The 22,562-nt window shown below is 43.8% G+C and overlaps 1 protein-coding gene across 1 annotated transcript in view; it reads left to right on the forward strand.

The window, feature by feature from the left end:
• The first annotated feature begins 989 nt into the window (after positions 1 to 989).
• Positions 990 to 22,562, forward strand: part of LOC144673028 (uncharacterized) — a 135,664-nt gene continuing 114,091 nt past the window's right edge. The window contains 7 exon segments of the mRNA XM_078535025.1: positions 990 to 1,053; positions 4,820 to 4,986; positions 10,902 to 11,073; positions 11,179 to 11,244; positions 14,755 to 16,492; positions 20,874 to 20,960; positions 21,322 to 21,496. Coding sequence (XP_078391151.1) covers positions 990 to 1,053; positions 4,820 to 4,986; positions 10,902 to 11,073; positions 11,179 to 11,244; positions 14,755 to 16,492; positions 20,874 to 20,960; positions 21,322 to 21,496 — 2,469 coding nt within the window.

The following is a 22,562-nucleotide window of genomic DNA, read 5'->3' on the forward strand; positions in this document are numbered from 1 at the left end:
TGATTATCATCCGGATGTGAACCATGTCAGACTTGGAGAGATGGAGGGCAGAGATATCGATGGTTCCCAGAGCTGTTCGAGGTTACATAGATAGGACGAGAGGGGCCATGGAGAAATTTGAAATGCTAGGTTGGGGATTTTAAAATGAGATGTTGTGAGACTAGGAGCTAGCGTGGACCAGTAGGCACAGGTGATGTTTAAAAGAGACTTGTTTAGAGTCAGGATGCAGGAAGCAGTGATGAAGTAGAGCTGGGTGTCCTCAGCTTACATTTGGAAACAGGTTGCCAAGGGACAGCGTATTGATGAGAAATAGAAGAGGGCTAACGAGACATCACTGGGAGACTCCAGAGATAATGGTGTGGGAGTGGGAAGAGATTCTTTGGCTGCAATTTAATAGATAAGAATTGATCTGGGAACTTTTGCCGCATTTTCACCCAGCTGGTTGACAGCAGAGAGGAGTTGGAGAAGGATGATGTGGTCAACCATGTCAAAGGCTGGAGACAGGTTGAGAAGAATGAAAATGCTTCATTTCCTACTGTCAGAGCCAGGAAGGGTGTTATTTGTGACTTCAATAAGAGCTGTTTTGGTCCTGTGGAATGGTTGCACCTTGATTGGAGGGATTCAAACATGGAATTCCATGAAAGATTGGCATGGATTTTGGAGATAATAACATGTTCAAGGACTTTGAGAGGGAAAAGGAGACTGGAGGACAGTTGTTTGCAAGGACAAAGGGGTCAAGCATGGGTTTTTTGAGGAGAAGGGTGAGAGCAGGTCGTACATTGTCTAGCAGCCAAAAAATCTACCATCTGTATCACTGTGACATATGTGAGATTGTAAAATCTCTAACGGTATCCTGCAAGTAAATGCTGTGCATCACCTCACTGTTTGAAGCTGTCAATGTTCTTCTGATTTTAATATATCCATCCAATCCTTGTATTCGTCTAAGATTTATTACAGAACATCCTAATCTTGGAACATCTGTCAGCACCATGGCTGAAGGTCCAAACCAGATAGAATATCCAACAACTACAAAAAGAATGAGAATGGGCACAGGTATGTTCATAAAATACTTCAGAATAAAATTTCTATGCTAATAGATTGACCATATCTTGTGCAAGACCTGCGGCTCAGACAGGAAGAGGGAACAGGACAGGGGCCGAGTAGAAGGAGTTAAATGAGTGACCCTCTAAAGGGACATCACAGTCACAGGTTGAGGGAGCCCCAGAGTTCTGGAACTATTGAGTAGATACCTGGCATTGGTGCCATGTGTGGTCAAATGCTGCCATGATGGCAGGGACAGTCACCTCACCTCAGATCTAGAATCAATTGGCTGCTTACAGAAGAGGGTTCCCTTGTATTGAAGTTTTTATTATAATCTCACTCCTGAATGGTCTGGCTCCAATCTTTTTTACTATACTCCCTAGTCATAGAGCCATGGGGTGAATTCCACACCAAGGCCGTGACCCGCACCACCTCCCTGGATTAAAATTAAGCTGCACCAAGCTCCATGTGACTGGGAGTGTCCGAGCCAAATTAACGGCCATTAATTGGCTCAGAACAAGACTTAAGCTGCTATCAGAATGGATGTCCCACCTCCGAGAGCTACCTGATCATAAAATGGCAAGTAGCATTCATGCCATACAAGTGCCAACCAATGATGGTCTCCAACTAGATAGAATATAAACATCTCCACTTGACATTTAATGGCATCACCATCATTGAATCGCCCGCTATCAACATCCTGGGGGTTACCATTCACCAGTAACTGAACTGGATTCGCCATATAAATACTGTAGCTACAAGAACATATCAGAAGCTGGGAATTATGAGGAGAGTAACTCACTCCTGTCTTCTCAAAGTCTGCCCACCATCTGCAAAGCACAACTTAGGAGTGCAATGGAATATTCTCCCCTTGCCTAGATGTCTGCAGCTCCAACAACACTCAAAAATCTACACCATCCAGAACAAAGAGCCCACTTGATCGGCATCCGTTCCACCACTTAAAACATTTTAAAAATTAATTCATGGGTTGTGGGCTTCACTGGATAGGCCAGCATTTATTGCCCATCCTGAGTTCTAAATTGCCCTTGAGATGATGGTGGTTAGCTCCCGCCTTGAACTGCTGCAGTCTATATGGTGCAGGTATATCCACAGTGCTGTTAGGGAGAGAGTTCCAAAAACAGTGAAGGAATGGTGACATATTTTCAAGCCAAGATACTGAGTGGCTTAGAGGAGAACTTCCAGATGGTGGTGTTCCCATTTATTGCTGCCCTTGCCTTCTGAGATGGTAGCGCCTGTGGGTGGAAAGGTGCTGTCTTAGCAGCCTTGGTGAGTTCCTGCAGTGCATCTTGTAGATCGTACACACTATTGCCACTGTGTCGGTGGTGGAGGGAGTGAATGTTTGTGGATGGGGTGCCAATCAACTGGGCTGCTTTGTTCTGGATTCTATCGAGCTTCGTGAGTATTCATGGAGCTGCACTCATCCAGGCAAGTGGAGAGTATTCTATCACACTGCTGACTTGTGCCTTGTAGATGGTGGACAGGCTTTGGGGAGTCAGGAGTTGAGTTACTCACTGCAGCATTCCTAGCCTCTGACCTGCTCTTCTAGCCACAGTATTTATGTGGCTAGTTCAGTTCACTTTCTGGTCAATTGTAACCCCCAGGATATTGATGGTGGAGAATTCAGCAATAGCAATGGCATTGAATCTCAAGGGGCGATGGTTAGATTCTCTCTTGTTGGAGATGCTCATTGTCTGATAGTTGTGTGGCACAAATATTACTTGCCACTTGTCAGCCCAAGCCTGCATATCACCCAGGCCTTGCTGCATGTGGACATGGACTGCTTCAGTATCTGAGGAGTTGTGAATGATGCTGAACATTGTGCAATCATCAGTGAACATCTCCACTTCAGACCTTATGATGGAATGAAGGTCATTGCTGAAGCAGCTGGAGATGGTTGGGCCTAGGACACTGCCCTGAGGAACTCCTGCAGTGATGTCCTGGAACTGAGATGATTGACCTCCAACAACCACATCCATCTATATTTGTGTTTGGTCTGACTCCAACCACTGGAGAGTTTTCCCACTGATTCCCATTGACTACAGTTTTGCTAAGGTTCCCTGATGTCACACCCAATCAAATGCTGCATTGATGCCAAGGGTAGTCACTTTCATCCCACCTCTGGAGCTCAGCTCTTTTGTCCATGTTTGAAACAAGGCTGTAATGAGGTAAGGAGCTGAGTGACCCTGGCGGAACCCAAATGAGTGTCAGTGAGCAGGTTATTGCTGAGCAATTGCTGTTGCTGACTCCTTCCTTCACTTTACTGATGGTCGCGAGTAGACTGATGGGTAATTGGCCGGGTTGGATTTGTCCTGCTTTTTGTGTACAGGACATAACTGGGCAATTTTTCACATTGTAGGGGCAGATGCCAGTATTGTAGCTGCACTGAAACAGCTTGGCTAGGGGCGCGGCAAGTTCTGGAGCACAAGTCTTCAATACTGTTGCTGGAATATTGTCAGGGCCCATAGCCTTTGGAGTATCTGGTGCCTGCATCTGTTTCTTTATCACGTGGAGTGAATTGAATTGGTTGAAGACTGGCATCTGTGATGCTGGGGGCATCTGGAGAAGGCCGAGATGGATCATCCACTGGGCACTTCTGGCTGAAGATTGTAGCAAATGCTTCAGCCTTATCTTTTGCACTGATGTACTGGACTTCCCCATCATTGAGGATGGGGATATTTGTGGAGCCGCCTCCTCCAGTGAGTAGTTTAATTGTCCGCCATCATTCATGACTGGACATGGTAGGATTGCAGAGCTTAGATGTGATCCAATGGTTGTGGAATCTCTTAGCTCTGTCTGTTACTTGCTGCTTATGCTGTTTGGCACACAAGTAGTTCTGTGTTATAGCTTCACCAGGTTGACACCTCATTCTTAGGTATTCCAGATGCTGCTCCAGGTGTGCCCTCCTGCACTTTTCATTGAACCAGGATTAATCCCCTGGCTTGGTGATAATGGTTGAGTGTGGGAAATACCGGGCCATGAGGTTATAGATTGTGGCTGAGTACAATTCTGCTGCTGCTGATCATTCACAGCACATCATGGTTGCCCTGCCTTGAGTTGCTAGATCTGTTTGAAATCTATCCCAATTAGCACGATGATGGAGGGTATCCTCAATGTGAAGACATTAGCTCCTTCCACCACTTACGCACAGTGGCAGCAGTGTGTAGTGTCTACAAGATGCACCGTAGAATCTCACCAAGGCTCCTTTGACCCCACCTTCCAAATCCATGACCTTTGCCACCAAGAAGAACAAGGGCAACAGATGCATGGGAGCACCAGAACCTGCAAGTTCCTCTCCAGGCTACACACTATCCTGACCTTGAATAAAATCACTGTTCCTTTACTGTCACTGTGTCAAAATCCTGGGACTCCCTTCCCAGAAGCGCTGTGGGCATTCAGGCACCAGATATATTGCAGTGGCTCAAGAAGGTGTCTCACCACCTCCTTCTCTGGGGCAATTTGGGATAGACAACAAACGCTGGCCTTGCCAACGACTCCCACATCCAGCAAACAATAAAGACAATTGCTGGGTTTAAATTTGAGATTGATAGCTTCTTGTTAACCATGGGTATGAAGGGATTTGGGGCAAGGTTAGGAATTAGGTCACAAATCAGCTATGCTATAACTTAATGTTTCTGGATTTTCACACTTTGTTTGATAATGTGGCTCACAGGAGGATTCAGTCGCTTCCTGTAAAGGAAGTAGAACAACGTGGCTAGAAATTCAATGATGTTTGTTTTTCTCCATTTTGTGTTCACAGATCCAAACTCCAGAATCACTGAGTTCTTGACAAAGTGGGATGATTTCCAGCTGTTCCAGTTGACAAAATTTTACTGGGACAGACTAGAACAGGCGATTGAAGAAGGGGTGGATGGAATCAGCTCATTGTTAACATACGAGAAGATTTTCAATGGTAAAGAACATCGGGTAAGTGGGAGGGTTGCAATGAGTTTGGGTTATTTAAACATTACAGAACTTGCAGAATGTAAGGATGATAGAAGACCAAGATCTATCTAGATCATTTTCTAACACCCGGGCAGTCACATGCTGATAATGGTGATAAATCAACCTCCAATAATTAGCCTACAACAGAACCAAGCATGAGGTGAGGAAAGCCTCAGAGCTTTGGGAACCGTGGACCCAAAGTGATCTGTTTCTTCCAAGCATACAACACTTACCTCATACAGATACAGCAGCATTGTGGTTATGTTACTGAATTAACAAACTAGTAGCCTGGACTCTTACTCCAGAGACCTGAACTTAGATCTCACTGTGACAGTTTGTGAATTTGATCTAAGGTAATTAGATAATATTGAATTGTCGTCAAAAGCCATCTGGGTGGCTCATGTCCTTTAGGGAAGGAAACCTGCTGTCCTTACTCATCCTGACCTGTATATGACTCCAGACACCCAGCAACATGGCTGACTCTTCACTGCCCTCTGAAATGGTCTAGATCAACATGCAACACAGCTATAAAAAGGTGTAATAAGAGCTCCCAGCATTGGATTCAGTCTCAGCTCAGTCGACCATGCAAAGTCCCCACTAACATTGAAGGACTTGTAACAAATGTGACTAATAAAACAACAGCCTGACATAAGAATAATCCTGTCAATATGACCATCAAACAACATCCCAGACTCTTCTGCTACTATTCCTGGGTATGCCCTTTCCCACTAGATGGATCCACCAGAGATGGCAGCCTAGGGGTATACAGTAACCAGGGAGAGTCCTCAATATAGACTCAGAACCCCAGGAAATCTCTTGGCATGGGGCCAAAGATAGACAACAAAACCACCTGCTGATTATTGCCCTCCTTCAGTTGATGAATATGGACTCCTCCAGGTTAATTAGAAAAAGCAGGGGCAGAGAATTCACTATAGGTGGGGACTTAATTTCTCCCATCAAGAATGGCTCGGTAGCACCACTAATGACAGTGCTTTCTGAGTCCTGAAAGACATACCTGCCAGACTGGGCTTGCAGCAGTTGGCCAGAGAACCAACAGGAGGTGAAACCTTATTTGTCCTCACCCATCTACCTATTGCAGATGCATCTGTCTATGACACTATAGGAGTGACCACTGCACAGTCCTCGTAGGAAATGAAGTACCGTCTTCAAACTGAAGACACCTCTCATTGTGTTGTGCGATAGTATCACCGTGCTAAATGTGATGGATACACAATAGATCTACTGTCTCTAAACTCACTATCCACAAAGCGCTGTGGGCCATCAGCTGCAGAATTGTGGGAAGGCATATCCATCACTCCACCATTTCAATCATACCAGGGGCTCAACCCTGGTTCAATTAATGTGTAGGAGAGCATTGCAGGATCAGCATCAGGGGTATATAAACATGAGATGCCAACCTGGTGAGACCACAAAACATCACCAAAACATATATACTTCACATCTGTCTTCACCCAAGAGAATGAGGATGAAGGTATCGAACTCGGGGATAGAGACTGCAAGGGTCTTGAGCAAATTGATATCGGGAGTGACAAGGTATTGGAGGTGTTGGCAGGCTTAAAACTGGATAAATCTCCAGGTCCGGATGATGTGTGTCCCAGACAGCTGAGGGAGGCAAGGGAGGAGATCGCAGGGGCTCTGACTCAAATTTTTAATTCCTCTCTGGCCACGGGGGAGGTTCCAGAGGACTGCAGAACAGCTAATATGGTTCTGTTATTTAAGAAGTGTTATAGAGAGAAGCCAGGGAACTACAGGCCAGTGAGCCTCACGTCAGTGGTAGGGAAACTATTGGAGAAAATTCTGAAGGAGAGAATCTATCTCCACTTGGAGAGGCAAAGTTTGATCAGGGATAATCAGAATGGCTTTTTCAGAGGGAGGTCATGCCTAACAAATTTAATTTAATTTTTTGAGGAGGTGACCAGGTGTGTAGATGAGGGTAGTGTAGTTCATGTAGTTTATATGGATTTCAGCAAAGCCTTTGACAAGGTCCCACATGGGAGACTTGTAAAAAAGGCAAATGCACATGGGAGACAGGGTAATTTGACGAGGTGGATTCAAAATTGGCTGAGTTGTAGGAGACAGAGTGTGATGACAGAAGGATGTTTTAGTGACTGGAAGCCTGTGTCCAGTGGCGTACCACAGGGATCTGTGCTGGGTCCCCTATTATTCATCATTTATAAAAATGACATAGATGACAATGTGGGGGGTAGGACTAGTAAGTTTGCGGATGATACAAAGATTGGCTGGGTGGTTAACAGTGAGGTTGAGTGTCTTGGGCTTCAGGAAGATATAGACGGGATGGTCAAATCCAAAGATAAGTGGCAGATGGAATTTAACGCTGTAAAGTGTGAGGTGATATACTTTGGAAGGAGTAATTTGACAAGGAAGTATTCAATGAACGGCATGATACTAGGAAGTTCTGAGGAACAAAGGGACCTTGGCATGTGTGTCCATAGATCTCTGAAGGAGGATGGGCATGTTAGTGGGGTGGTGATAAAGGCATATGGGACACTTGCCTTTATCAATCAAGGCATAGATTACAAAAGTAGGGAGGTCCTGTTGGAGTTGTATAGAACCTTGGTGAGGCCACAGCTGGAGCACTATGTGCAGTTCTGGTCGCCACATTATAGGAAGGATGTGATTGCACTGGAGGGGGTGCAGAGGAGATTCACCAGGATGTTGCCTGGGATGAAAAATTTAAGTTATGAAGAGAGGTTGGATATACTTGGGTGGTTTTCCTTGGAGCAGAGAAGACCTGAGGGGTGACCTGATTGAGGTGTACAAGATTATGAGGGGCATGGACAGAATAGATAGGGAGCAACTGTTCCCCTTAGTTGAAGGGTCAGTTACGAGGGGACATAAGTTCAAGGTGAGGGGCAGGAGGTTTAAGGGGATGTGAGGAAAAACGTTTTTACCCAGAGGGTGGTGAAGGTCTGGAATGCACTGCCTGGGAGGGTGGTGGAGGTGGGTTGACTCACATCCTTTAAAATGTACCTGGATGAGCACTTGGCACATCATAAAATTGAAAGTTATGGGCTGGTAAATGGGATTAGGTAGGTAGGGCAGGTGTTTCTCACGTTTTGATGTAGACTCGATGGGCCGAACGGCCTCTTCTGCACTCTGTGATCCTGTGATATTCAGAAGCAAGTGATCCCACAACCAACAGTGCATATAGCTTTGCATTCCTGCCAGACCAGTAATATTGTGGTGAACAGCTAAACAACTAACTGGAGGAGAAGATTCCACAAACGTTCACATAATCAATGATGGGGAGCCCAGCACGAGTGCAAAAGTTAAGACTGAAGCTTTTGCAACTATCTTCAGTCTGAAGTGTTTATTGGATGATTCATCCACTAGGTTCTGGTTCCCATCATCACTGAAACAAGTCTTCCGCCAATTTAAATCCCTCCACATGATATAAAGGAGCAACCGAGCTCACTGGATACAAGGTCCCCAACAATATCCCGGCTGTAATGCTGGAGATTAGTGATCCAGGTCTAGCCGCAATTCTAGTCAAGTTGTCTCAGTGCAACACTGGCATCTCTCTGACAATGTGTAAAATTTCACGGGAATATCCTATCCATGAAAAGCAGGACAAATCTGAGCCAGCAATTGCAATTCCATCAGCCTACTCTCAGTCATCAGCAAAACAATGGAAGGTATCATCGACAGTGCTTTGAACTGGCCCTTAGCAATAACCTGCTCACCAATACTCAGTTTGGGTTCTGCCAGGACCACTCTGTTCCAGACCTAATCGCAGCTTTGGCTCAAACATGGCCAAAAGAATTCCAGAGGAAACGTGATGGTGCTTTCCCTTCACATCCAGGCAGCATTTGAGCTAATGTGGCATCAAGGTGTCCTCACAAAATTGAAGTCAATGGGAAACAGCAATCATATTACTTCTCAATCTCTTTTTCCAGTGAGGACACGCCAGTTTACACAATAGATCCTCGCCCAACCCCTCCATCCTCTCAATCGTTCTAGTTGTTCTCTTCAGTAGCTCTCATAACCTTGTTGTACTGAGGCAATCAGGACTATACACAGCATTCTAAGTATGGTCACACCAATGTTTTTAGGAAGTTGCAAATTACCTCACACTTTTGGCTCAATATTGCCCTCTTAATACACCCCAACACCTAATTTGCTTTCCATGCTGCCACTGAGAATTGTTCCCATATTAGATAACGGAATCACCAAATCTTACAGAATAGAAATGGGAAAATGGATAGAACTGCAAATATTGTGAATCTGACACAATGATGTGAAACTGAAAACACCCAGCAGATCCATCATTATCTGTAAAAGGATAGGGGAATGATTCAGGTTTATCTCTATAAATAAAAAGAAAGAGTTTGATGAGGCTGGGAAAAGGAGAGAACAGGGAGGGTATAGTGGGAAAGCCTTCACCATCCCCTTCTCTAGGGTCATTAAGAATGAGTAACAAATGCTGACTTAGCCAGTGATGCCCACATCTCGTCAAAGAATATTTTAAAACTCCTGTCCCTGTTTCTCGCTCTGACAGTCACCCCTCATGGGTGAACATCAGATAATTGAGTTCATTCGCTGTGTAATTTCCTGCCTCTATACTCTTGGTGTGGAACGTAACTCCCTTTTCCGACTGTTAGACATTGGAAAAATTAACCCCATTGTCTGCTTTCCCAGCCACCAACTCCATCTTCTCACCACTTGATTGGATTTCTCCCCCTGGTCACTGACTAATGCTTAGCCAGGCTATCTGGGATTTCAGTGTCCAGCTTCAAGCTGAACTCAATTTGCTGCAAACTTGCCAGCACAAAAATGTCCTACTTCTCTCCACATAACACTGCAAGTCTCTCCCCCTATCTCAACACTTCTCCTCAACCTTCATCCATGAGTGTGGAGGTAACCAAGGTAACCTTGCAACCTCTGGAATGTTAAGCTACTCAGATTCTGCTGCCTTTACCCTGAACCACTCCAGGTCCCAGATATCACTTGTGTGCTCACAAACCTATAATATCTCCCAGTACTCAGATACCTTCAATTCAAAATTCCCATTCTTCTGTTTAAATAACTTAATGACCTTGACCCTTTCGTTCCTTGTAAGCTGCTCGAGTCCTGAAACCTCCCATTGGAATTCTCCATTGCTCTGACTCTGGCCTTATGAGCAGCCTCTGCTTCACACCACCTCAGTGTTCAGTTATCTTGGGTCACACTCATTCTCAAAACCTATCCACTTCCCACTCCTTACCAAGTTTTCATACTTGTAGCCAATTTGCAGAAATATCAAGCTTCTGAACTTTCAGTTACTGAGGGGGAAATTTATTGGATTGATTAGATTTTTCACCATTATTATTGGTCGATTCTCCTGACAGATAAATCAACAGTACTGGTTTGGTTCAGTCAATGGTGATTTCTCTGCCAGTTTTCATTTTAAGATTCCCATTCTTCTGTGAAAATAACTTAATGACCAGAATTGTCTCTTCCCCTCCACCAGAGATCTGATTTGCTGCTATTTTCTTGCTGAGTAAATGAGAAACTGTAACAGTAAGAAGTCAGTGTGAGGAAACAAGTGGATCATATTGTCAATCAATAATTTGACAAAGAAAACTCATCACACTGATCACATAAAAATACTGCAGATTGTCAATGATTCCTCACTCTCCCCAAAATGTATTTCAGACTTCTGGCTTAGTTTATTCACATTTATTTGCTGTTAATGACTGAAATGAGATGAAGATGATTTTTAGTGAATGTTCATTATGTATCAGTTCTCCGCCCAGTGACTGTTTATTGGACTCAAAACAATTGGAAATACCATCACTGAGCAGATCCTTTCCTTCTAATTCTCAGTGTTTATCTTTCACTCTGATTCTCAATATATTCATTATTATTCTTTGCAGAAAGTCACCGAGCTCACGGATAAGAGAAACCGGGCGGAGAGTTCCAAGCTTCTCCTAAGTCTGGTGATGGAGAAAGGCTCTCGGGCCCAAAGGGTGATGTGGGAATCCTTTGTGAAAGTGCATCATGGGGTCCCAAAGTTGGATAAAATAATAAAAGAAATACAGGAACTTGGTACGGTAAAATCACACAGTGAATTAAATTTCAGATTCAAACATTGCAGATTTTGCTATAACATTACACAGATCTGATTTCATGACAGTTAATTGCTTTAAACAGGTTCTGGTCCATTTGATTACATGAACATTGGAAGAGGCTTATCTGAAGTACCCAGTCACCTGAAAGGTAAGAGATGAAATGGACATTTAAAACCATTTCACTTTTTTTTATTCATTCACGGGATGTGGGCTTCGCTGGCAGGGCCAGCATTTATTGCCCATCCCTAGTTGCCCTTGAGATGGTGGTGGTGACCTGCCTTCTTGAGCCACTGCAGTCCATGTGGTGTAAGTACGCCCACAGTGCTGTTTGAAGGGAATTCCAGGATTTTGACCCAGCGACAGTGAAGGTATGGCGATATATTTCCAAGACAGGATGGTGAGCGACTTGGAGGGCAACCTCCAGGTGGTGGTGTTCCCATCTATCTGTTGCCTTGGTCCTCATACGTGGTAGTGGTCGTGGGTTTGGAAGATGCTGTCTAAGGAGACTTGGTGAGTTTCTGCAGTGCACCTTGTAGATGGCACACACTGCTGCTACTGTGCGTCAGTGGTGGAGGGAGTGAATGTTTGTGGATGTGGTGCCAATCAAGCAGACTGTTTTGTCCTGGACAGTGTCCATCTTCTTGACTGTTGTGGGAGCTGCACTCATCCAGGCAAGTGGGGAGTATTCCATCACACTCCTGACTTGTGCCTTGCAGATGGTGGACAGCTTTGGGGAGTCAGGAGGTGAGTTACTTATTGCACGATTCTTACTCTCTGACCTGCTCTTGTAGCCACAGTATTGTTGTGGCTAGTCCAGTTCAGTTCCTGGTCAATGGTAACCCCCGAGGATGTTGGTAGTGGGGGGATTGAATGATGGTAACACCATTGAACATCAAGGGGCGATGGTTGGATTCTCTCTAGTAGGAGCTGGTCATTGCCTGACACTTGTGTGGCGTGAATGTTACTTGCTACTTGTTAGCCATGCCCTCCTGCACTCTTCATTGAACCCCTGGCTTGATGGTATTTGTAGAGTGGGGGATACGCTGGGCCATGAGGTTACAGATTGTGTTTGAGTACAATTCTACTCGTATTCTTCTCTGACCTCCTCAGTTCATCGAATCCAATTCAGGAAATCGCGTTGTCCAGTTGTCAGCCATAAGCCATTTACTTTCTACATGATGTGATCTCTGTCCAAGTCATGAACTGGTCCAGCTCCATCTTCAGTGTCAGCAAACACCATAGCGACTGGAAACTCTTTCCAAAGGTTCTCAGTTCTCCGGGCAGAGAAAAGAAACACTGAACATGCTGTTTATTCCTACACTTACATAGTTTAAACTAGTCCTCCCCAATTTGATAAATTAGCATCATCTATCAATAGGGACTCTATCCAGGCATTCATGTATTTACTTGGCCTCTGTAAATTAGCGTAAATCTTTGCTGCTTGAAATTAAACAAATTAAAATCCTTGAGCCTGTCTGAGTAGCTGAGCTTCTCTAAGCTGGGAATCATTCCTGCAGCTCTCCTTTGGAACTTTTCCAATGACACTATATTATCCAACACGTAGGGGTAACCAAAACTGTGCATACTATTGAGATGTGGTCTGACCAGGAACCTGTACAGGCAATGTGATAGCCCTTGTTTAACACTGATTGGTTCCATCAATATAAACTCAATACTTTGTTAGCTTTAACTACAGTTTTTCTGCACTGATCATGAACCTTCAGTGATCTGTACACAGTAGCACCAAGATCTTTTTTATCTCACCCTGTCTCAGTATTGTTCCCTGCAAGTGATACTTTTATTCAATATTGGCCCAATCAATATGTATGAGGTACAGTTATCTGAATGGAACACTGTTTGCCAATGTGTGTCCACAGTTGTAGCACATCTAAACGTTTTATTGGATTTGATCGCCCTCTACTATACTAATCTTCAAATCGATGTTTTTGTCATCTGAAAACGTATATATTGTACTCCTAACACCCTACTACTTGTGCTCCTGATTCATATTTTCACCCTGGTCCAGCTCATGAATACAGATTGTCAAAGTCATGGGTGTAGGACCAACCCTCGGGAGAGATCACTTGTCACATATCTTCCAATTAAATTTGAGGTTCGGGATTGAAGAGATTTCCTAATCCAGAGCTTCAAATTTCAACTCACACTCCATCAAATGAAGTAACCTAGTGTGAGGATGCATATCGAAGGCTTTCTGAAAGTCTAGAGTGACAATGTCCACCAGATTTCTCTCATGCCCTATCCTAGTGACTTCCTCAATAAACTCCTCCAAATTTGTTGGACACAAGCTCATTTTTTTGAAGTTGTGTTGTGAATTTCTAATGGCCTCTTCCCTTTCCCAGTGATCATAAAGAACATTCCTTATTATCCCTTCCACTATTTGTCCCTTTTTAAATGGTATGGATAATGTTAATGAAATTTGAAACATTACATTTTTATTATTTCACGGAACAGGATGAGAGGTCAGAAAGTCTTTGATGCGAAATGAGAATATCTACAGATATTCACACAACAGAACATTAATGTGGAGAAATGTGAGGAAAAGGGAATATTCAGGGTGACTGGGAATCTACTGACCCATTTCCTCATGGCGGTGAAAGAGAGCACACTATTCTACTCAAAGAATAATCCTACAATTCACGGGTTGTGTTTGAACCCAATGTAATAATTACAATAAATATATTTTCAATTTCCCAAAACTACATTGTGGGAAACTAGAAGCAAAACTAATTATTTGTAAACAGTTCAAATGAACTGTGAATGTTACTGCTGTAATGTTACATGGAGTGAAGTAGGTAGTTGTTCTATTTCAAGTTCTGATCAGTAAGATGACAAGACTATTATAAAAACACAATCAATGTATGCATGTGTAAAACTCCTGAAAAAGTGTTAGCGATTTCTGCAACGCAGGACAACAGGAAAAGGATTATTCTTTTTGAGTTCTCTGTCCGAAGGCAGGTCCGACTCACAGCTAAACCATGGTAGGGCAAGGAGGCAGGTCCAAGATCCACCCCAGCTGGGATGGAATCGAACCCCATGCTGTTGGCACCAACCTGATCCACACTGGCCGCCCAGAAAACTGAGCCAATCTGCCCTAATATCTCAGATAACCTGCACACAGCTTGACAGAATACCAGAAGGAATCTTGCTCTCCAAGTGTACAGTGATATCAAAGATAACTTGCTGAAGGCAGGTTACAATAACAGTGGGACTCCTGAACAATTAAAGTCACTCCCTCTCCCACTCCTACCCAATGTCCTATTTACCATTGCTGCAGAAGATTGGCTTCGCTGAGGATTTCATAAACTGATTGACAAGAACATCTACCACCATATAACCAGGGCCTTTGTGGATTTGTAATGAGGTGTCCAGAGTAAAGGCAGGTCAGAAAGTGTTAACCATCAGAGAGAAAATATCATCTTTATAAAATCTCCATGTTCAGTAAATATTAGAACCAAGTGACGACTTTAAATTTTTCTTGGTCAATGGTCACTTTCAAGCGAGGTTTCCAATAATTGAGCTTTAATTCCAGCAGAAACTTTGATTGAAACCGTAAAATGAATCAATCTATTCAGCAAAATCATATTGAGAAGCCTTTTATGTTATTACAACTAACATTTACTGTCTACTTTAATTGAAGGTGTTGAACAGAAACACAAGGAGATCCTCCGGGTACAAACTGAAACATTGAGAGTGAACACTATCCTAATAAAGGAGAAGGTTAAGATTTTCCAGCTGATTGATCGATACGCTGAGCTAACGATCATTTCTAATGATCGAGATCGGACACTTGTAGAACATGAACTGTTGGCAAGAGGCCGGGACCATGAAGAGTGGAGAAAGAAAGATCTCCGGAGAGAACTGGAAAAAATCCGAACTGATCAATTGTTCCAGAGCAGTTTTTCCCTGAGAAAATCCAAATCTGGGAGTTCAGCAGCAGTGAGTGGAGTCCCAGGGATCGGAAAAACAACAATGGTACAAAAGATGGTTTATGACTGGGCCACTGGGAAAATATACCCAGACTTTCAATTTGTTTTCAGTTTTAAACTCCGGGATTTGAACACCATTAACTGCAGAATAAACCTGAGGAATCTGATACTGTTTTTCTATCCTTACTTTGGGAATGTTCTGGGAGAGCTCTGGAAGAACCCAGAGGGATTGCTGTTTATATACGATGGTTTGGATGAATTCAAGGACAGGATTGATTTTGCTGACAATCGGAGACATACAGAACCTCAGTTCATGTGCACAGATCCTGAATGCTGGTTTGAAGTGTCCGACATAGTGTACAGTTTAATACAGCACAAGCTGCTCCCAGGATGTTCAGTGCTAGTGACCAGCCGCCCCACTGCATTGCATTTATTGGAAAAGGCTGAGATTAGTGTCTGGGCTGAAATCCTGGGATTTGTTGGTGATGAACGGAAGGAATATTTCAACAAGTTTTTTGAAGATCAGGCAGTGGCAGCAGCTGTTTTCAAACACGTGGAGGAGAACGAGATCCTGTACACCATGTGCTACAACCCTTCCTACTGCTGGATCCTCGGTCTGTCACTGGGTCCCTTCTTTACACAAAGAGACAGGAAACAGCAGCAAGTTCCCAAGACCATCACCCAGCTATATTCCTACTATATTTACAACATTCTGAAAAACCATGGCCGAGAGATTGAAAGCCCCCGTGATGTGTTCCTGAAGCTTGGTGAGATGGCCTTCACAGGAGTCTCTGAGAAGAAGATTGTGTTTAGAAATGGCGATTTAATCAAGTACAATCTGCAATCTTCCCAGTTCCTGTCTGGGTTCCTGATGGAACTTTTGGAGAGAGATGATTCTGTCCAGAGTGTGGTTTACACGTTCCCACACCTCACCATCCAAGAGTTTGTAGCTGCACTGGCACAATTCCTGACTCCCGATCCCAAGGACATCCAGAAAGTCCTCAGTGAAGCGTACAGTGAGGAAGATGGGAGATTTGAGATATTTCTCCGTTTTGTTGCTGGTCTTTCCTCCCCACAGTCAGCTCGGCCCCTGGAGGAGTTTCTGAGTCCATTTCTTCATCAAAAAACCTGTCGAGTGATTGACTGGGTGAAGGAGAATGTTCACGGTCAGCTTCAAAATGAAGGGACTAAGATTGTTAAAAGGAACCTCCTGAACACGTTCCACTACCTGTTTGAGTCTCAGAATAAAGCACTGGCTCAGGCCACAGTGGGATCTGTTGGAACACTTGCATTTAGTGGATTGCGACTGACCCCGATTGACTGTGCGGTCCTGTCTCATGTCCTTGGACTCTGTGATACAATAAAACACCTCAATCTACAGAGGTGCTACATTCAGTGTGAAGGACTCCAGCGGCTGGAAAACGTTCTGTACAAATATCAGAGTTTGAGGTAATTGCTTGTTTGGTCCTGGAGCTCGTATTTTGATTATTGAAGTAAAATTTACTATCTTATAAATGAAAAAATAAATAACTTCCAGTTCAAGAAAAAAGAGGCAGAGTCAGAAAAAACTTTACAAAATAAGATGAGTGTAAAATTCCAAATTAGAAAATAAGAATAATACTTTTGAGAACAAATTGTTGGGATACTTAATGGTGAATCAAATAGTTTAAGCGTGGGATTTTGATGATAAGAAATAGGGCTAGTTATATACAAAGGGAAAATAATATAGATAGTCTAAGGATAATAAACACCAGTGGAGATAAAAATAACTTAAATAATAATAATTATAAACCATATCAACTGTAAGCTGTACTCATCACAAGGAAAATAAGTCCTATATATCATCATAATTAATCAAATTGTTTCTGGCGGGCAGGTGAAATATCTTAAATTTAGATAATGACGAAAAAAGACCTTTCAAATTCAAATTATTTAAATTTACTCTCAATTCTGTTCATTTAATGAGGAAACCTGCTGCTGACCTAAAAGTTCGAATTCCCCCATTGCATGTTCATACCCAGAAGGCAGTCAGACATGCTGGACAACTGGGAGGTATTTTCAGGAATCTGTACCATTGACTGGTTCTTACACAGAGTGGACAGTCTCTGGTAGAACTGACAGTTGGACAGTTACAACAGGATTTTCTGATAATCCACCCCACATCTGTGAAAGTGCTGCAAGCAGGGAACTCCCGGAATTTCCCGGAAATATCATAAAAGCTGCACCTGCAGTAAATGTAGAGGTTATTTAATGGGGAATAAAGTGGGAAACATCCCTCCTAGATCAACGACGGGAACAGGGACATGTCAACTTTGTAACAGGACAGAATAAACTTTCCTTGTTGCATAAAATCCAGCGGATAGATTTTACAGCAGCAGTTAGCACACTTTGACAATATCCAGCAATAGCAGGAAATCAAGATGTGGAAGGGAGAGAGGAACCTGGTGAAATTAGAATCACTAAGGAAGCAGTGCTGAGTGAACTGATGGAGCTGCAGGCTGACAAGACTCCGCGTCCTGATGAGCTTCATCTTAGGGTCTTAAAAGAGGTGAGTAATGAGGTAGTGGATGCGCTGGTGTTAATTTTCCAATATTCGCTAGATTCTGGAAAGGTTCCATCAGATTGGAAAGTAGCAAATATAACCCCTCTATTCAAGAAGGGAGGGAGGCAGAAAGCAGGAAACTATAAATCAGTTAGCTTGACGTCTGAAGTGGGGAAGGTGTTAGAATCGATCATTAAGGGGGTTATAGCTGGGCATCTAGAGAAACTCAATGTAATCGGGAAGAGTAAACATGGTTTTGTGAAAGGGCAATCATGTATGACCAATTTAATGAAGTTCTTTGAAGGAGTGACATGTGCAGTGCATAGAGGGGAGCCTGTAGACATACTGTGCTTGGATTTCCAGAGGCATTTGTTAAAGTGCCACATCAAAGGTTATTGCATAAAATCGATGGGATTAGGAAAACTCCGGAAATTTCTCTGAACTATAGCAATAGTCTCACCTGCGGGAAAGGTAGAGCCTGTTTAATGCTAAATAAAGTGGGGGACAGCCCTTCCCTGTCAACGAGGAGAACAGGGACACTTCAACTTTGTTAAGGGGAGAGAATAAAATGTCCTTGTTGTATAAAATCCAGGGGGATGGATTTTAAAGCAACAGTTAGCAGAGTTTCACAATATAATTCACTCCGAGGTGTTATACAGAGTAATGTCATGCACAGAGTTATGAAGGACATGGAATCACTGCTTTAATTCTTGGAAAATTGGACCGTTCTTATAAAAGCCCCAGAATTAACGAAGAACAGAAATGAGACAAGTTTCCTCAAACTTGGCCGGCCAGTCACTGAGCTTCAGGAGAGTAATTCTGATCATCAGGGATTGAGGCCAAACAGGGGGACATTTAGATGCTGCACACAGACAACTCTCTGTCTAATAAATATTGAGAGGGGTGAAAGTGGTATTCACCAGTAGTTAAATTAGTGATAGTGAATTGTTCACCAGTTTACACTGCTCACTGTTTCCTTTTCCCTTCAATTGAAAGGAAAATCGGGTGAGCTGTAGTATGGGCGGGTGATCCAATATCACCCATCATACACTATCAACAAAAGATCAAATTACGCCCAATAGATTTAATTTACAGTAACAGTAAAATCTCTGCATTGATTTCTGATGTTGCTTCCATGTTTCCTGTGATATTGGGAAAAGCAATTGAATCTGATCTGAGTTTTTATTCAATGTAATTACATTTCGGGGCTCCCCGAAGGAGGGAAACAGAGGCAGCGGAGGGAGGAGGCGAAATTGCCAAGAATACTGGCACCGGCAGTGTGTCAATTTCACGATGCTGATGCTCGTTTCATCGTGAATCACCAAGAGTAGGCGGGTTGAGACAGGAATGTCAAGTAAGACAGTTGAGAACTTTGTTCAGCAGATAATAAGGTTTGAGATTTAAAGTTCTAAAGGGGTGGACAGTTTACCTGTTCATCTGAAGGAAAGTGGGCACAGAGTGGGAGCCACACATGGCTGCCACAGCCCAATAAGAAGGTCAGTGGGGTAGGCACTTAGTAAGGAGGTGCCTTGGTGCTGTGGAGGTGGCAGGGAGGGTGGAAACTCAGGATTTGAATGGGGTTGGCACTCCCAGCAGTGCGGAGGGAAACTCAGGATTTGAATGGGTTTGGCACTCCCAGCAGTGCGGAGGGAAACTCAGGATTTGAATGGGATTGGCACTCCCAGCAGTGCAGAGGGAAACTCAGGATTTGAATGGGGTTGGCACTCCCAGCAGTGCGGAGGGAAACTCAGGATTTGAATGGGTTTGGCACTCCCAGCAGTGCGGAGGGAAACTCAGGATATGAATGGGGTTGGCACTCCCAGCAGTGCGGAGAGAAACTCAGGATTTGAATGGGGTTGGCACTCCCAGCAGTGTGGGGGTAAAAGAGGGAGAAAGGCTGCCAAGAACAATTGAGAGGCCACCTTCCCAGAAGGAAGGCTCCAGCTGTCAGATGTTGGATGAGGGGCAACACCCTCCGCAGGGAGGGCAGAACCCCTGGCATCAGAAGGGCACAGGAGAGGAAAGAGGGGCAGGAAGGTTACAGAGGCCGAACATTCAATACAGGAACTGTTGCTGAAGACGGCGATATCAAGGCCCAGTGATGGTGGATATTGTGACCCTTCAGGCAGTGCCCACATACATCTGTGTCCTCAATGCTGAATACCTCACAGCGCTGGTCACAGTTATTGTGGCACTGAACTCCTTCACTTCTGGCTCCTTCCAAGGATCAGGTGCGGACCTTAGAGACATGTCACATGTGGCTGCACACCAGGCCATCTCACAGGTCATGGATTCACTTTTAGCCAGAGCTGGACAGCGCATTCATTCAATAACAGGGAGGCCTTGCAGGGACACAGGGATTCCCCCAGGGGCAGAGTATCACTGATTGTACCCATTGGCCATCAAGGCACCCAGTGACTGGTCAGGGAGATCCATACAGGAAGGGCTTCCACTCCCTCAATGACTCGTCTGTGACCACAACAAAAACTTCCTCCATGTGTGCACTCACTATCCTGGCAGCTGCCATGATACTTCATCCTCCAAAGTGTTTGTCCTAGAGGATAACGGATATTCCTCGAATTGATGTTACTGAGCTCTCTGTGGGAGTCCCAGAAAGAGGCACAGTGGTTGGACAACCATTGAACAGGACATCAGGCTTCTGAAGATGTGATTCCAGTGCCTGGACCAGTCGGGTGGTGACCTCCAATCCCCTCTTGCAAGTGTCTCTGTCAGTGTGGAAATCTGCTGCATTCTCCATAACATGGCTCTCCAGAGAGGTGTGGACCTTGAGGAGAATGAGGCACTGGGATGACACAGCTCATCGAGGGAACAGCAGGCTGTGAGAGAGGAGGTGAAGGGAGAGGACGCTGAACAAAGTGGAGCCCCTGCTGCATGATGAGGTGGCTTCCTCCTGCCCCCCTCGGGGAAGAGGAACTTGCCCCCGCCCCCTCCCTCATGGCCTCCAGTTTGGCAGCGATAAAGTGAGGGGATTCCCTGCCCTGGGTACCAAGCCTCGGGCATCCCTGTGACATCTCACCTCCCTCTGTTGCTGTGGGAGGCTTGGTACAAACTCCTGATCTCTCCCTCAGGACAACCAGCAGCCTCAGTGATGGCTGCCAAGTGAACAGGAAATCTGTCTCCATGACAAATAATGATGTCCCCATTTAAAAACCATAACTTTAATCACTTTCCCACCGGTTGTGGGTTTTTGACCCAAAATAATCCTGTTCCTTGCCTCCATTGTGAAAATTCAGCCTGTTTTAATGTGTTTCTCACTTCTCTGTTTAGACTAAGTCATAATAATCTGTGAGATTCAGAAGTGAAACTACTGTCTGCGATCCTGAGGAATCCAGGCTGTAAAATTCAGGAACTGGAGTAAGCACCCGACTGTGTGAGTTTGTGTTTATAATAACCGGATGTCTGACACTGTATTTTATTATTGGTTTCAGGATTTTGGTTATTAATAGCACTTTGTACGTTATTATGAGTATCAGCAACAGGATTAATATTAATCAGTGGGGTGAAAATGGACATGGAAATGGCAGGGAAGTAAAACAGGTAAAATCACATTTTCTGGTGTCTATAGGAACACCTGATATTGAGGACTATTGAAGTAGACCCATATCGCAGATGACCGATGCAGTGCTGACTATTCTGCAGCTCCATTCATGTCCAATTTCACCCCCGCCTGTATTTTGTCCAGATTTCCACTGTTTCCTCTCCCTCTGATCTCCAGACTGTGTAACAACACTCTCACAGTTTCTTGTGCTAAGGATCTTGCCTCCGCTCTTAGTACAAACTGGTCACTGACAAACCTGGACCTAAGTAATAATAAACTGAAAGATTCTGGAGTGAAACTTCTGTCTGCAGCTCTGAGGAATCTAGGTAGTAAAATTCAGAAACTGAGTTTAGTACATAAGAACATAAGAAATAGGAGTAGGAGTTGGTCATTTGAACCCTCAATCCTGCTCTGCTATTCAATAAGATCATGGCTGATCTGCTTGTGTTTTGAATTTCACATTCCTATCTACTGCTGATAATCTTTGATTCCCTTGCCTAACAAGAATCTATCCAGCTCCGCCTTAAAAATATTCAATAACCCCGCTTCCTCCACCTTCTGAGGCACAGAGATCCACAGTCTCACAACTGTCTGAGAGAAAACAAATTCTCATATCTGTCCTTAAATGAAAAACCCTAATTTTAAAAACAGTGACCCCGAGTTCTGGACTCACCCACAGGAGGAAAAATCTTTTCCATGTCCACCTCATCAAGACCATTCAGTATCTTATATACTTAAATCAAATCACCCCTCATGCTTTTAAAATCCAATTGAAACAAGCACTGTCTGTCCAACCTTTCCTCACAAGACAAACCACTCATTCCAGGTATCAATCCAGGAAACCACCTATGAACTGCCTCCAACGCATTTACATCCTTCCTTAAATAAGGAGACCAAAACTACACACTATTCAAGATACGGTCTTACCAATGCCCCGTATAACTGAAGCATAACATCCTTACTTCTCTGTTCAATTCCCCTTTAATAAAGGACAGCATTCCATTAGCTTTCTGAATTACTTGCTGTACCTGCAAACTAACTTTTTATGACTCATGTACTAGAGCACCCAGATCCATCTACACCTCGGAATTCTGCTGTCGTTCTCTGTTTAAATAATATTCTACTTTTTTATTATTCCTGCCAATGTGAACAACTTCACATTTTCCCACGTTATAATCCATGTGCCAGATTTTTGCTCACTCAACTTATCTATATCCATCTGCAACCTCCTTCTATCCTCTTGTCAACATACTTTCCAACCTATTATTTGTATCATCTGAAAATTTAGCGACCGTGCCATCACTCCCTTCAGGTAAATCATTGATGTAAATTGTAAAAAGCTGAGACCCCAGCACAGATCCCTGCGGGACTCCACTCGACACATCCTGCTTTTCAGAAAAAAGACCCATTTATACATC

This window comes from Cetorhinus maximus, unplaced genomic scaffold (assembly GCF_964194155.1).
Source record: "Cetorhinus maximus unplaced genomic scaffold, sCetMax3.hap1.1 HAP1_SCAFFOLD_204, whole genome shotgun sequence".
Lineage (NCBI taxonomy): Eukaryota > Metazoa > Chordata > Chondrichthyes > Lamniformes > Cetorhinidae > Cetorhinus > Cetorhinus maximus.